Here is a 12,128-nt window from a genome sequence, read left to right as displayed (position 1 = left end):
GTAGAAGACAGTGAGGGAGAAATGCTGGAATGTGGGTAGGAGGGAAGAGGGGGAGAAATGCTGGCCCCTGGGGGAAGGGGCAAGAGGAAAGAGAGAAAGGACAGGAAGATGCTAGGAGGGGATAGAGGTTGGAGAGAGGAGAAAGAGGGAGCAGATGCTGGGCTAGAAGGGTTGGAAGGAGGCAGACACTGGGATGGTGGAACCATGTGGAAGACCAAGGGGGTGGTAAGGAAATGAACGAGAGGATGATAGTGATTACGGGGAGTAGATTGAAGATGAAGGCTGGAGAAGGAGTGAGATGGGGAATAGGAGAGCTAGTGGGTGAAAGAAGGAGATGGAAATCAGGTATCTGAAAAGTAAAAAGGAAAAGGATTAGAAGATGAAATTTGAGTGAACAGAGAGCAGGAAAGAAAGAAAAAAAATAGGAAAGAGCTAAAATGAAACAAACATCAATATGTCAGTGTAGTGAGGGAATGGAATGAGAGTGGAGAAAAGACAAATGAATAGCAGCTGCTTGAAGGAGCATTAACAGAAAGACAGGAAAGTGGAAAAGAGAAACTTGAACCAACATAATGGAAAAATAAAATGACCAGACAACAAAGGTAGGAAAGACATTTTATTTTGAATTTATTAACTGAAATTTGTTAGCTTGAGAAATGTGCACAGCGGATATCATTTTATTGTGTTCAGTAGAAAAAAAGAAATATATTTCTGATTTTATTTCTCCACTGTAACATGCCGAGGTTCCGAGTTCAATTTTTGTCTACATATTTTTATTTCTAATTTGTGATCCCTTGTTCTGTATTTGGTGAGAGTCTGGGCCCTAGCATGTCTAACGCTAGTCCCGACCCTTGCTGTAGCTGGTGGGGATCCCCAACCTACATCAGCTGAGGACCTCCTCTAAAAGCAGCTAAAACTCCCTTCTACTAAGCTTGGCAGATGGTGGCAACATCCTTGAGCCACCGATAACTAAGCATGCATGGGGTGCCAGCATCAGTGACTCAAGGCATTGTTGCTATTGCTGCCTGCCAAGCTTGGTAAAAGGGATTTGTGGCTGTCTTCGAAGGAAGTTTTCAGCTGACAGAACTTGGGGATCTTTATGAGCTAAATTATATTTTGAATTGGGAGGTGCCAGGGGAGATGAGGAGAGTGCAGGGAGGAAGGGGGCAGAGACAGAGAGAAAATTTTGTGCCCAGCCACTTTGGGCTCATGCCCACCCAAAATTGGCCGTCTGGCTACGCCACTGGCATCTCCACTGTGCTCTGAAGAGTTCTTTTGTTAGTTCATTCTCCTTGATGATAGCGGAGTTGCGACAGCCTACAATGACCACAGACAGGCTACCAATTACTCCACAAGTGACTCAAGAAAATGTGGTCACTCCTACTGGGTTCCCTTGCACCTTTGGAATCTGCAGTTTTGAGGAGTATCTCAATAAGAAAATATCTGAATGTCTGGAATGTCTTCTTGCAGGGCATGATGCTTTGGCTTCAGTATCATTGATGCCAAAGCAAAAGGTGTTCCAGCAGATATTCAGAACTTATGGACTGCCTGGAGGAAATGTTTTGATACCAAGACATCAAAAGATCTTGGATTTGAGGTCTGCTGCACTGGTATTGATTTCCAGTGCACTGGGAGAGGAAGCTTCACCAAGGCATTGAAGATTATTGGTGTCTAGGCATGCCTGCTCAAGGCTGACATCCCACTGATGTACAAAGGTCTGATTAGGCAGAGATCCAGACTTCTCTGCAGTTTTTCTCTAGATTTGATTCTAAGCAGTCCTGGGATTCTGGCTGTGAACATGCTTGATTCTCTGAAGAAGAGGGCTCAACAGGATTATTATTGAATCCAACTCCTCCTCATGAAAGTAGAAAGTCTGCACCTGAGGAACTATCCTTTATTTATTTAAACAATTTATATCCATCTACAACCTAGGTGGTTTCCATACACATAATAAAACATATTGACTTTATTTAGGAAATGATGGAAACCATTCAATTTAAGTTTGATATGGAGGAGGAATCTAGGGCAAAAACTTTAAGAACATAACATCTATACCTCTTCCCTTGGTACCCTGATTTCGTCCCACGGCTTTCAGTACCATCTTTACGCGGACGATTCTCATATCTACATCTCCACCCCTGAAATCTCAACCTTAATCCAGGACAAAATTTCATCCTGCTTATCTGACATTGCTGTTTGGATGTCTCTTTGCCATCTGAAGCTAAACATGACTAAAACTGAACTTCTCATTTTTCCCCCTAAACCCACCTCCCCTCTTCCCTCATTCTCTATCTCTGTTAATGGCTCTCACATCCTCCCTGTATCCTCGGCTTGTAATCTTGGTGTCATCTTTGATTCCTCTCTCTCCTTCTCTGCACATATTCAACAGATTGCCAAAACCTGTCGTTCCTTTATCTACAACATTAGTAAAATTCGCCCCTTCCTTTCTGAATATGCTGCCAAAACCCTTATCCACCTTGTCACCTCTCGCTTGGATTTTTGCAATTTACTTCTTACTGGTCTTCCGCTCAGTCATCTCTCTCCTCTCCAGTCAGTCCAAAATTCTGCAGCACGGCTTATTTTCTGCCAAAATCGTTATACCCACACTAGCCCACTCCTCAAGTCACTTCACTGGCTCCCTGTCCACTTCTGTATACAGTTCAAACTTCTATTACTTACCTTTAAATGCATCCATTCTGCTGCCCCCCATTACCTTTCCACTCTCATCTTTCCCTACATTCCTCCCCGTGACCTCCGCTCGCTGGACAAATCTCTCTTGACATCCCCTTTCTCCTCCATTGCTAACTCCAGGCTTCGTTCCTTTTCTCTCGCAGCTCCTTATGCCTGGAATAAACTTCCTGAGCCTGTACGACTAGCTCCATCTCTACCTGTTTTCAAATCTATGCTGAAAACCCGCCTTTTCGCTGCTGCTTTTGGCTCCTAGCCATTACTCATTTGCCCCCACCTTGTTCCTTCTCACCCAGTACTTCCCTCCCCTTATTGTCTTGTCTGTCTGTATTATTTTTAGATTGTAAGCTCTATTGAGCAGGGACTGTCTCTCTATGTCAGGTGTTCAGCGCTGCATGCGTCTGGTAGCGCTATACAAATGCTAATAATAATAATAATAACATAAGAACAGCCATATTGAGGCAGACCGATGGTCCATCTAGCCCAGTATCCTGCTTCCAACAGTGGCCAATCCAGGTCACAAGTACCTGGCAAAATCCCAGATAGTTAGAATAGCAAAAGGGAGTGTTATTAATGAGCATCAATGGTGGAAAAACAAATAGGACTACTCAAATAATAGACAACAATTATGTGTAGTGTGTCAAGTCAATAAAATCAGTGCAGCATTGAGGCATCATATACCAAAGTAAACCGGCTGTGTGATCTCCTATAGCCTCCAGCTATTTCAGACCTGCAGCACTGTGTAGATTAATTATTTGTCTCTTAAGCTGTCAAAATCTTTTTTTATATATTTAATTTTTATTTTTTAATTTTCGCACCATCTTTAAAATGTGTTCAACAATGGAAGAAGAACAGCATACAAAAACAGCAACCCTTGTACTTAACTGACATTGATCTGGTATCGAACCAGCGCAGCACTGAAAAAGGTGAAAGCTCTTGACACACGCTGTAAGAGGAGCAGAGCGTTTTGGTTCCATGGAACCTGCTTCGGGGGGTGGGGGGTAGATGCAACGGGCCCGAGAGGAGGCTGACTCGATTCTCCTGCTCTCTGTGGATGCAGAAAAGGCTTTCGACCGGGTGGACTAGACCTTTTTATTTGCGATTTTGAGACAAATTGGCTTAGGGGATAGATTCCTAAAGTGGATACAATTGTTATATGTCAAGCCCTTAGCGAGCTTGCGGATTAATGGTTCCAGGTCCAATCCGGTCGAGCTCCACAGGGGGACGAGACAGGGCTGTGCTCTCTCTCCTCTGCTTTTTGCACTATCTGTCGAGCCCTTAGCTAAGAAAATTAGGGAGCATGCAGATATCGGAGGAGTGATTGGGGGAATGCTTTTTGCTGATGACATTTTGATGACTCTAGCCCGCCCCAGTCGGTCTCTGCCATATGTGATGGAGGTGCTCCAACAGTATGGCAATATGTCGGGGTTTAAAGTTAATGCTACCAAGACGGAGGTACTTAATGTCACCACGCCTCCAGGTGAAATAGCAGAGTTGAAACGGACTTACCCCTTTGCATGGGCCGCCAAATCCATAAGATATCTAGGGGTCCAGATCACCCCCAGAGAGGAGAATCTATTTCAAGCTAACTTTCCAAAAAAGGTTTGGGAACTCTTTGCTGACTTAGATTGCTGGGAGGGATTAAATGTTTCTTAGACGGGGAGGATCAATGCGATTAAGATGATGCTATTACCCAACCTCTTGTACCTTTTCATGGCTCTGCCGATAGCAATACCAAGGTCTTTCTTCCAGAGATTGAATAGGAGAATCTTTGCCTATATATGGAGGAAGCGGCCCCCGAGGGTCCGGAGAGAGGTTATGCATCAGCCCCTGGGGGTTGGAGGAATGGGTGTCCCTAATTTCCAATTATACCACCAGGCGGCCCAGTTACGTGGCTGAATGGACGCCATGTAATACTAAGAAATGGTTGCACTGGGAAAGAGCTTGGATGGGCACCCGATTTACAGGCAATATCTTATGGGACACAAGAAAGAACATACTAGCCACCACCAGGAGGATCCCAGAAGGGATTAGCCATCTGCTATGCACTTGGCTTCAAATAAGAAAGAAGCTTTTCTCAGACAGGCAATACTTTCTCTCCACATCCATATGTAATGTCCCAGGTTTTTCGTTAGGGACTGAAGAGAAAATATATCAGATATGGGCGCGCAAGGGACTCTACAAGCTGGGACAGGTATGGGATGAAGGGAAGGTAAAAGATTTTGAAACTCTTCAGGAGGAATATGACTTAGTGGATAGAGACCTGGCTTATTACCACTGCCTAAGGAACTATATACTGAAATGAGCTAGGGAAGAACTAGAACTGGCTGAAACTGGATTAGAAAAGGCGATGAGAGGGGGAGGGGGTAGAGGGAGCATAACAAGGATATACAGGGCATTAACTCTAATGGATACACCGCAGGCCTACTATACCCATAGATGGGAGACTACCTTTACACCCGAATCGTGGATTACTAGTTATAGATTCCTATTGAAACCCTCCATAACACAGTCGTTGATTGAAAATGGGTTTAAAATACTATATTGGTGGTATTACACACCTGAGAAGCTCCATAAGATCTATCCAGGGGTCTCTGTTGATTGCTGGAGGGAATGTGGGCACAGGGGAACCTTCATGCACATTTGATGGGAATGCCCAAAAGTACAAACATTCCGGGGAAGGGTGCTGGAGGTAGTGAACCGCATAGGCAAAGGGAAATACCCAGCAAGGGCAGAGTACTGTCTGTTGCATGCGAGACCAAAAGGCTGTCGAGTGCAAGGTCACAAACTCGCTATAATAATCTTTGGGGCAGCCAAATTGCTGCTAGCACAGGCATGGAAACAACTTGAGACTCTGTCCATACAAAGAGTGGGGCATAAGGTAGCACACATATATCAAATGACCAAACTGACAGCTCTGAAGAGAGGCCATGTTCAAGCATTTCAGAAGATTTGGGAGCCATATGAGCAGAACAGAGTTACTCTTGACTTGCCATCTGCACGAAGGGGGGGGGGGGGGGGGGGGGGGGGGGGAGGGTGGGGGGAAGAGCTACTGATTGGGGACTGATGCAAGGTTGGTCGTTTTGTAACAGGTAATATAAGACAAGAATTGTATTGTTGCATATCCGGGTCTGCGTACCCGAACAGAGTGTATTGTTGAAAAAGAATAAATAAAGTTGGAAAAGAAAAAAAATGACACTGAAGCTGAAAGCGCGGGAGTGCATACATCCTGGTTTTTAAAGACAACGTGATGGCGTCATGGCAACCAAATTAAATATGTAAATTAGCCATGTGGGGGTAGATAGAGCAAACAATCCAATTAAGAAACAACCCGAATTCCTTTCACAAGAAAATAACTGAAAATGTTTTTTAAAAATGAAACAAAGGGAAAAAACAACAAAAAATGCAAGGAAAAAAACAAAAGACAGGAAACATATATATATATATATATATATATATATATATATATATATATATATATATATATATCAAACAACTTCAAAATAATGAAGAGTCCAGTAATGGTACAAAAATATATGGTTACTATTATGTAGAAAAACATGAGGAAAAGACCTCAAAACACCCAAATGCTTACTGGATTAAAAACTGGTTGAAGGATAGGAAACAGAGAGTGGGGTTAAATAGGCAGTATTCACAATGGAGAAGGGTAGTTAGTGGGGTTCCTCAGGGGTCTGTGCTAGGACCGCTGCTTTTTAATATATTTATAAAAGATTTAGAGATGGGAGTAACTAGCGAGGTAATTAAATTCGCTGATGACACAAAGTTATTCAATGTCGTTAACTTGCGACAGGATTGTGAAAAATTACAGAAGGACCTTACGAGACTGGGAGGCTGGGCGGCTAAATGGCAGATGACGTTTAATGTGAGCAAGTGCAAGGTGATGCATGTGGGAAAAAAGAACCCGAATTATAGCTACGTCATGCAAGGTTCCATGTTAGGAGTTACGGACCAAGAAAGGGATCTGGGTGTCGTTATCGATAATACACTGAAACCTTCTTCTGCTCAGTGTGCTGCTGCGGCTAGGAAAGCGAATAGAATGTTGGGTATTATTAGGAAAGGTATGGAAAACAGGTGTGAGGATGTTATAATGCTGTTGTATCGCTCCATGGTGTGACCGCACCTTGAGTATTGTGTTCAATTCTGGTCGCCGCATCTCAAGAAAGATATAGTAGAATTGGAAAAGGTGCAGCGAAGGGCGACTAAAATGATAGCGGGGATGTGACGACTTCCCTATAAAGAAAGACTAAGGAGGCTAGGGCTTTTCAGCTTGGAGAAGAGACGGCTGAGGGGAGACATGATAGAGGTATATAAAATAATGAGTGGAGTGGAACGGGTGGATGTGAAGCGTCTGTTCACGCTTTCCAAAAATACTAGGACTAGGAGGTATGCGATGAAACTACAGTGTAATAAATTTAAAACAAATCAGAGAAAATGTTTCTTCACCCAACGCGTAATTAAACTCTGGAATTCATTGCCGGAGAACGTGGTGAAGGTGGTTAGCTTAGCAGAGTTTAAAAAGGGGTTAGACGGTTTCATAAAGAACAAGTCCATAACCCACTACTAGATGGACTTGGGAAAAATCCACAATTCCGGGACTAACATGTATAGAATGTTTGTACGTTTGGGAAGCTTGCCAGGTGCCCTTGGCCTGGATTGGCCGCTGTCGTGGACAGGATGCTGGGCTCGATGGACCCTTAGTCTTTTCCCAGTGTGGCATTACTTATGTACTTATGTACATAAGTGTCTTTTGCTGGGTTGTGATATTCATCATTGGTCTGAAAAACCTCATGATGTTTTTAATTTAATTTAATTTATTACTTTATTACTTTTTTTAATTTAAAAAACTTTTTTCAGTTTTCCAATTTTGTAGTTCTATTGTGAAGTAGTGCGTGATTCACAATACAGCAATAATATGTCTACATTCTTGTTGTTTGAAATTATATTGATAGCAAATGTGAAATAAGAAAAGTCGAGCACTTATCTGACACCCGATGGCGGCCAGACCCGTTTCACTCAAACAGCTTCTTCAGGAGTTGTGCCTCGACATTGAATTATCAAAAGATGGTTTCATTCATTTAAATGATAACCTAAAAACCATATATTATTTGAAAACATTTTAGAAAGAAAGCAGAAAATCTGACATATACTTAACATACTACTTGCAAGCTGTCATATATTTTCAAAAACCTTTTTAGAAAAACTTTCTAGAAAAACAAGAGGACAAATTTATATAGAAGTTTGATTCACATACCATCTTACTAGTTGCATGTTGTTCAGAGCAATAGATGGCATCACTGTTTAAATCACATGAAAAATTAGGCTATAGTGAATCATAAATCAATATTCTTAGATTAGAAAATCATGGTGAGATCTTCTATTTTATGTTTCAACGTTTTATTGATGACAATTCGAAGCAAATCACATTCCACATTCTGATTATTACAGAAACTCAAACAGGGATAAGTTAACAAATCAGACAATGTGCTATTTACAGTCATCAAACTTTTATCATTTTATCCCCCCCCCCACCACACCTTCCCTCTGTTTACGCATCAACATTAGACCTTTAAAAATTCCACTCCAACAGTTCTACTTTCAACAAGTACCCATTACAACGACGATTCTCATCATATTTTCATTTTCTTTGAACCTCCTCCGTGGTCTGAGCCCTCCCCCTCTTACCGCCCTTCCCCTCCCCTTCACCCCCCCCCCCCCCCGGCACTTCTTACCAATGTTATTATCATCTCAATTTTCTCTGCTCTGCTACAACACATTAAGCACTAGGCTCTTTCTCCTGTGCGACAAAGTATCTATGTAAGCACCCCAGATTTTAAGAAACGTATTTTTCTTTTTTGGTGATCTATTGTCTTCCTTCACCTCCCACATCATCAACTGGTGTATAATATTACACCAATGCCAGTATAAGATCTTCTATTTTAAAACACTGGCACATATTGGGCTTCATCCTTCCTTGCACCAACCACCTCTTTTTGCATTTTGCGTCAGATGAACAGGATATTGACATCCCAGCTGGTGTTACTGAAGAGGAGATTCATCACTACGTAGTTGTTGATTACGATCTACAAACAGCTGACGACAGCACTGATATCGAGATATGCGCCTACAAGCAGGCAACGGCTGATGATGAAACAGATGATGAAATGAGCAGTGAGGCACATGCTGACGAAATTCATCAACCTCCTGCCACTTTTGCAAGAGCGCTGGAGAGTCTCAACACCATGCGGGCCTATCTGGAGGCCACTGGATGTCAGTGCTATGACAGTTTTTACGGTCTGGCAGACGTAGTCTATGGAACTTACAGACACAAGAGTGTACAGAGAACTATGACTGACTACTTCAAGCAAGTCTAACGTCAGTTAACGGAGACTGTATACTGTACATATAATAAACAGTACTGTACATATGTTTATCAGATGTCAAGCTTTTTTGGGTCACAATGGTTAAGTGCATGCTCCGGTTAACTGCATGTATTTCTTTGGTCCCAGACCCTTGCACTTAAGCGGATTGCACTGTATATATATATATTCTAGATATATATTATATATATCCTAAAAACGAAAGATATCTGGATGCCCATGAGAACTAACACAGCCTTTGGCAGACTAGAAATAGTAAGTAACTGTCCCCAAACTACAGGAGTGAACCCCGATTTCTCATCATCACAAGTCATTGCTTTGTAGGAGGATCTCCAGATGAAAGGCTGGATTATTTTCTTCGGCTCCGACTGCTTATACAGCAAGCCTACCAGTAAACATCTGTTCAACGTAGAGAAAAGTTACAGATCTTGCCGGCACCGGTGGCTAGTCTAGCACAAGGTTAGAAGCCATAATATCAGCGTGTACTTCTCTGTAATGTTGTTTATACAGAGAGGCTCAGTACTTAGAAGGCACAGAGAGACCGTCTATCTCTCCAGAACTATCAGCTGTGTGTCTGCTCTGGTGCTGCAACAAAACTCTTCTCCTTTGTTCTTCACCAAGTCCAGTACCAGACTTCTGTCCACTGTCTTCAGGTGACTGTTTTGGCCCAATCAGATCACACATTTCTTCTGTCCAGCAAACGAAATGCAGGCCTGGAGAACAATGATGTCCATAGTTAATTCTTACATACTCCCTGCAAGTGCTGGCACTAACCAGTAAATGTGTTTTAATTGAAGTGAAAGCAAGAAAAATTGGAGATGAGATTGTGTATGTTGGATTGCTATCCCTTCTAGATCAGCCTTAAGAAATAATTACAATGAAAATGTAGTATTCACTTTTTGTTTGGAAGTTTCTTTTGCTCCTTTGATTGCCATATTGGAACTGGCCTCTGTTGTGCTATGGTGCCGTGAACTTTAACTGCCTCCTTTGCAAGGGCTCTACAGACTATGATTCTTCAGTAAGCGCAGCCAGTTGGTGTCTCCATTAAATGATGAGGTGTCTGTGAATACTGCCTTAGTAGCAGGGGCGGCCCAAGACAATCTGCCGCCTGAGGCAAAGAATGAGCTGCCACCCCAGCTTCTCCGCTGCTGCCCCCTCCCCCCCGGCCACAATCTGACATCTCCCCACTTCCTTCCCCAATCCTGTTCCCTGAATTTACCTTTTCTTGTTTTTCAAAAGGCGGTGGTGGCAGCGCTTCCCATAGACTTCCCTGCCGCTGGTCCCGGCCCCTTCTCTCTACTGTGGGCGGCCTGCCTGGCGGCCTGCCTTGCTGACATAATTTCTTGTTTCCTCGGAGGCGGGTTGCAGTACAGAGAAGAGCCTGGGACCAGCAGCAGGGCAGCCTATGGGAATCGCTGTTGCCGCCTTTTAAAAAACAAGAAAAAAAGGTAAATTTGGGGAAGGGGGTTGGGGAAGGAAGAAGAAGGGGCAGTGTCTCCTGAGAAGAGTGCTGCCTGAGGCCCTCGCCTTAGTTGTCATAATGGTAGGGTTGCCACTGCTTAGTAGTATTCATGATCCCAGGTAGTTCAAAGATGAGAGGCTGTGTCTTGGAATTGAAGTTAGGTCTCCTCGTAGTTGCTTGATCTGATAGTAATCTAGTTGGAATGTTCTAATACATGGAATTATTGTAAGTGGAGCATAATGCAGTATTAAAAAAATAATATAAAATTAATTTGACACGTGTTTCTTCCTAACAGAGACAAGATATCTCCTGACATACCAACTTTAACCCTTTTGCATACTAAGGTAAGTTAATAACAAGAAGTTAATTTAATGTTTCTTCAGACTGTTATGCTTCATGATTTCAAAAGAGGAAAAAAATTGAGGAATATTCCTGAATATCAAGGACCATCTACAAAGTAGTGAGCTATTTCTTGATCTGTAATCATTGCAGAAAATCTTGGCTCTCACTTCTTGTTCCTGATCTCCTTCTTTATTTACTCTACCACTTTTTTTTTGTCATTTGACAAGCAAGACAGAATCAGGCATACAAGTGGGTGATTTCATCAAGTGGCATGAGGATGGAATAGTTCATTCCATCCTCGGAACTAGTGTAAAGTTCTGAGCATGCTCAGCCCTTCCTGTGCACAGCAGTTTCCTCTGTCCCTATAGTTTTTTTTCCATTCTGCTGAACAGACTTGAAAACAAAATTCTTTTTTTTTGTTTTGTTACATTTGTACCCCGCGCTTTCCCACTCATGGCAGGCTCAATGCGGCTTACATGGGGCAATGGAGGGTTAAGTGACTTGCCCAGAGTCACAAGGAGCTGCCTGTGCTGGGAATCAAACTCAGTTCCTCAGGACCAAAGTCCACCACCCTAACCACTAGGCCACTCCTCCGCTCTTCTGTGCTCTAGATGTTTTTTCTCTCTGTATGTCTTACATTATTTGTCATTGTTTCTTCTTCATAATTAGAAAGATTTGATTTCTTCCTTTGGTTGAAATATTCAATACAGAATATTGAATACTAGTAAAAAGGCCCGTTTCTGTATGAAATGAAATGAGCACTAGCAAGATTATCCCCCCCCCCCCCCCCCCCGTCGATCTTCCTCTGTCCCCTGCGAGCCCCACGGCCCCCTTTCCTCTCTTCCGATTTACAGGCCATCCTCCCTCCCCTCTCCCACTCCCCTGCAACTCACCACTTTGTGCATAGGTTTCCAGGTATTCTCCACGGCCCTGTGGTCGGCCGCCGCCTGCTTGTGATGTGTGATGGAGTGGCGGGGTGCTTGGAGGGGGGTCTGCGTAGATGGGTGGATGATGTGAAAGTGAGGAATCGTTCATGCCATGTTTGTGTTGGCTGTCATTGTGTTTTCTTTGTTGTTGTGCTAGAGAGAGTGTGTGTGTGTGTGTATGTGTGTGAATGAATGGTTGGTGTGGCGGGCCGGATGGTGAACTGTGAGGGAGTGGCGGGGGGTTTTGGAAATGGTGGTCTGTGTTCCTGTGGTGATGGGTTGAAAGTGAGGGATCCTTCAGGTTGTGTGTGT

At 43.1% G+C, this 12,128-nt stretch overlaps 1 protein-coding gene across 2 annotated transcripts in view; it reads left to right on the top strand.

Annotated features, from left to right (window-relative positions):
• TEX9 (testis expressed 9) overlaps positions 1-12,128 on the top strand; it is a 180,467-nt gene that overhangs the window by 48,960 nt on the left and 119,379 nt on the right. For both annotated transcript variants that reach the window (XM_030189045.1, XM_030189039.1), the window contains one exon: positions 10,844-10,892. In XM_030189045.1, the coding sequence (XP_030044905.1) occupies positions 10,844-10,892 (49 nt within the window). The remainder of the gene's footprint in view (positions 1-10,843; positions 10,893-12,128) is intronic.

The sequence above is a fragment of the Microcaecilia unicolor genome, chromosome 1, assembly GCF_901765095.1.
Source record: "Microcaecilia unicolor chromosome 1, aMicUni1.1, whole genome shotgun sequence".
Classification (NCBI taxonomy): domain Eukaryota; kingdom Metazoa; phylum Chordata; class Amphibia; order Gymnophiona; family Siphonopidae; genus Microcaecilia; species Microcaecilia unicolor.
This window is presented reverse-complemented; position numbering and strand designations above follow the sequence as displayed.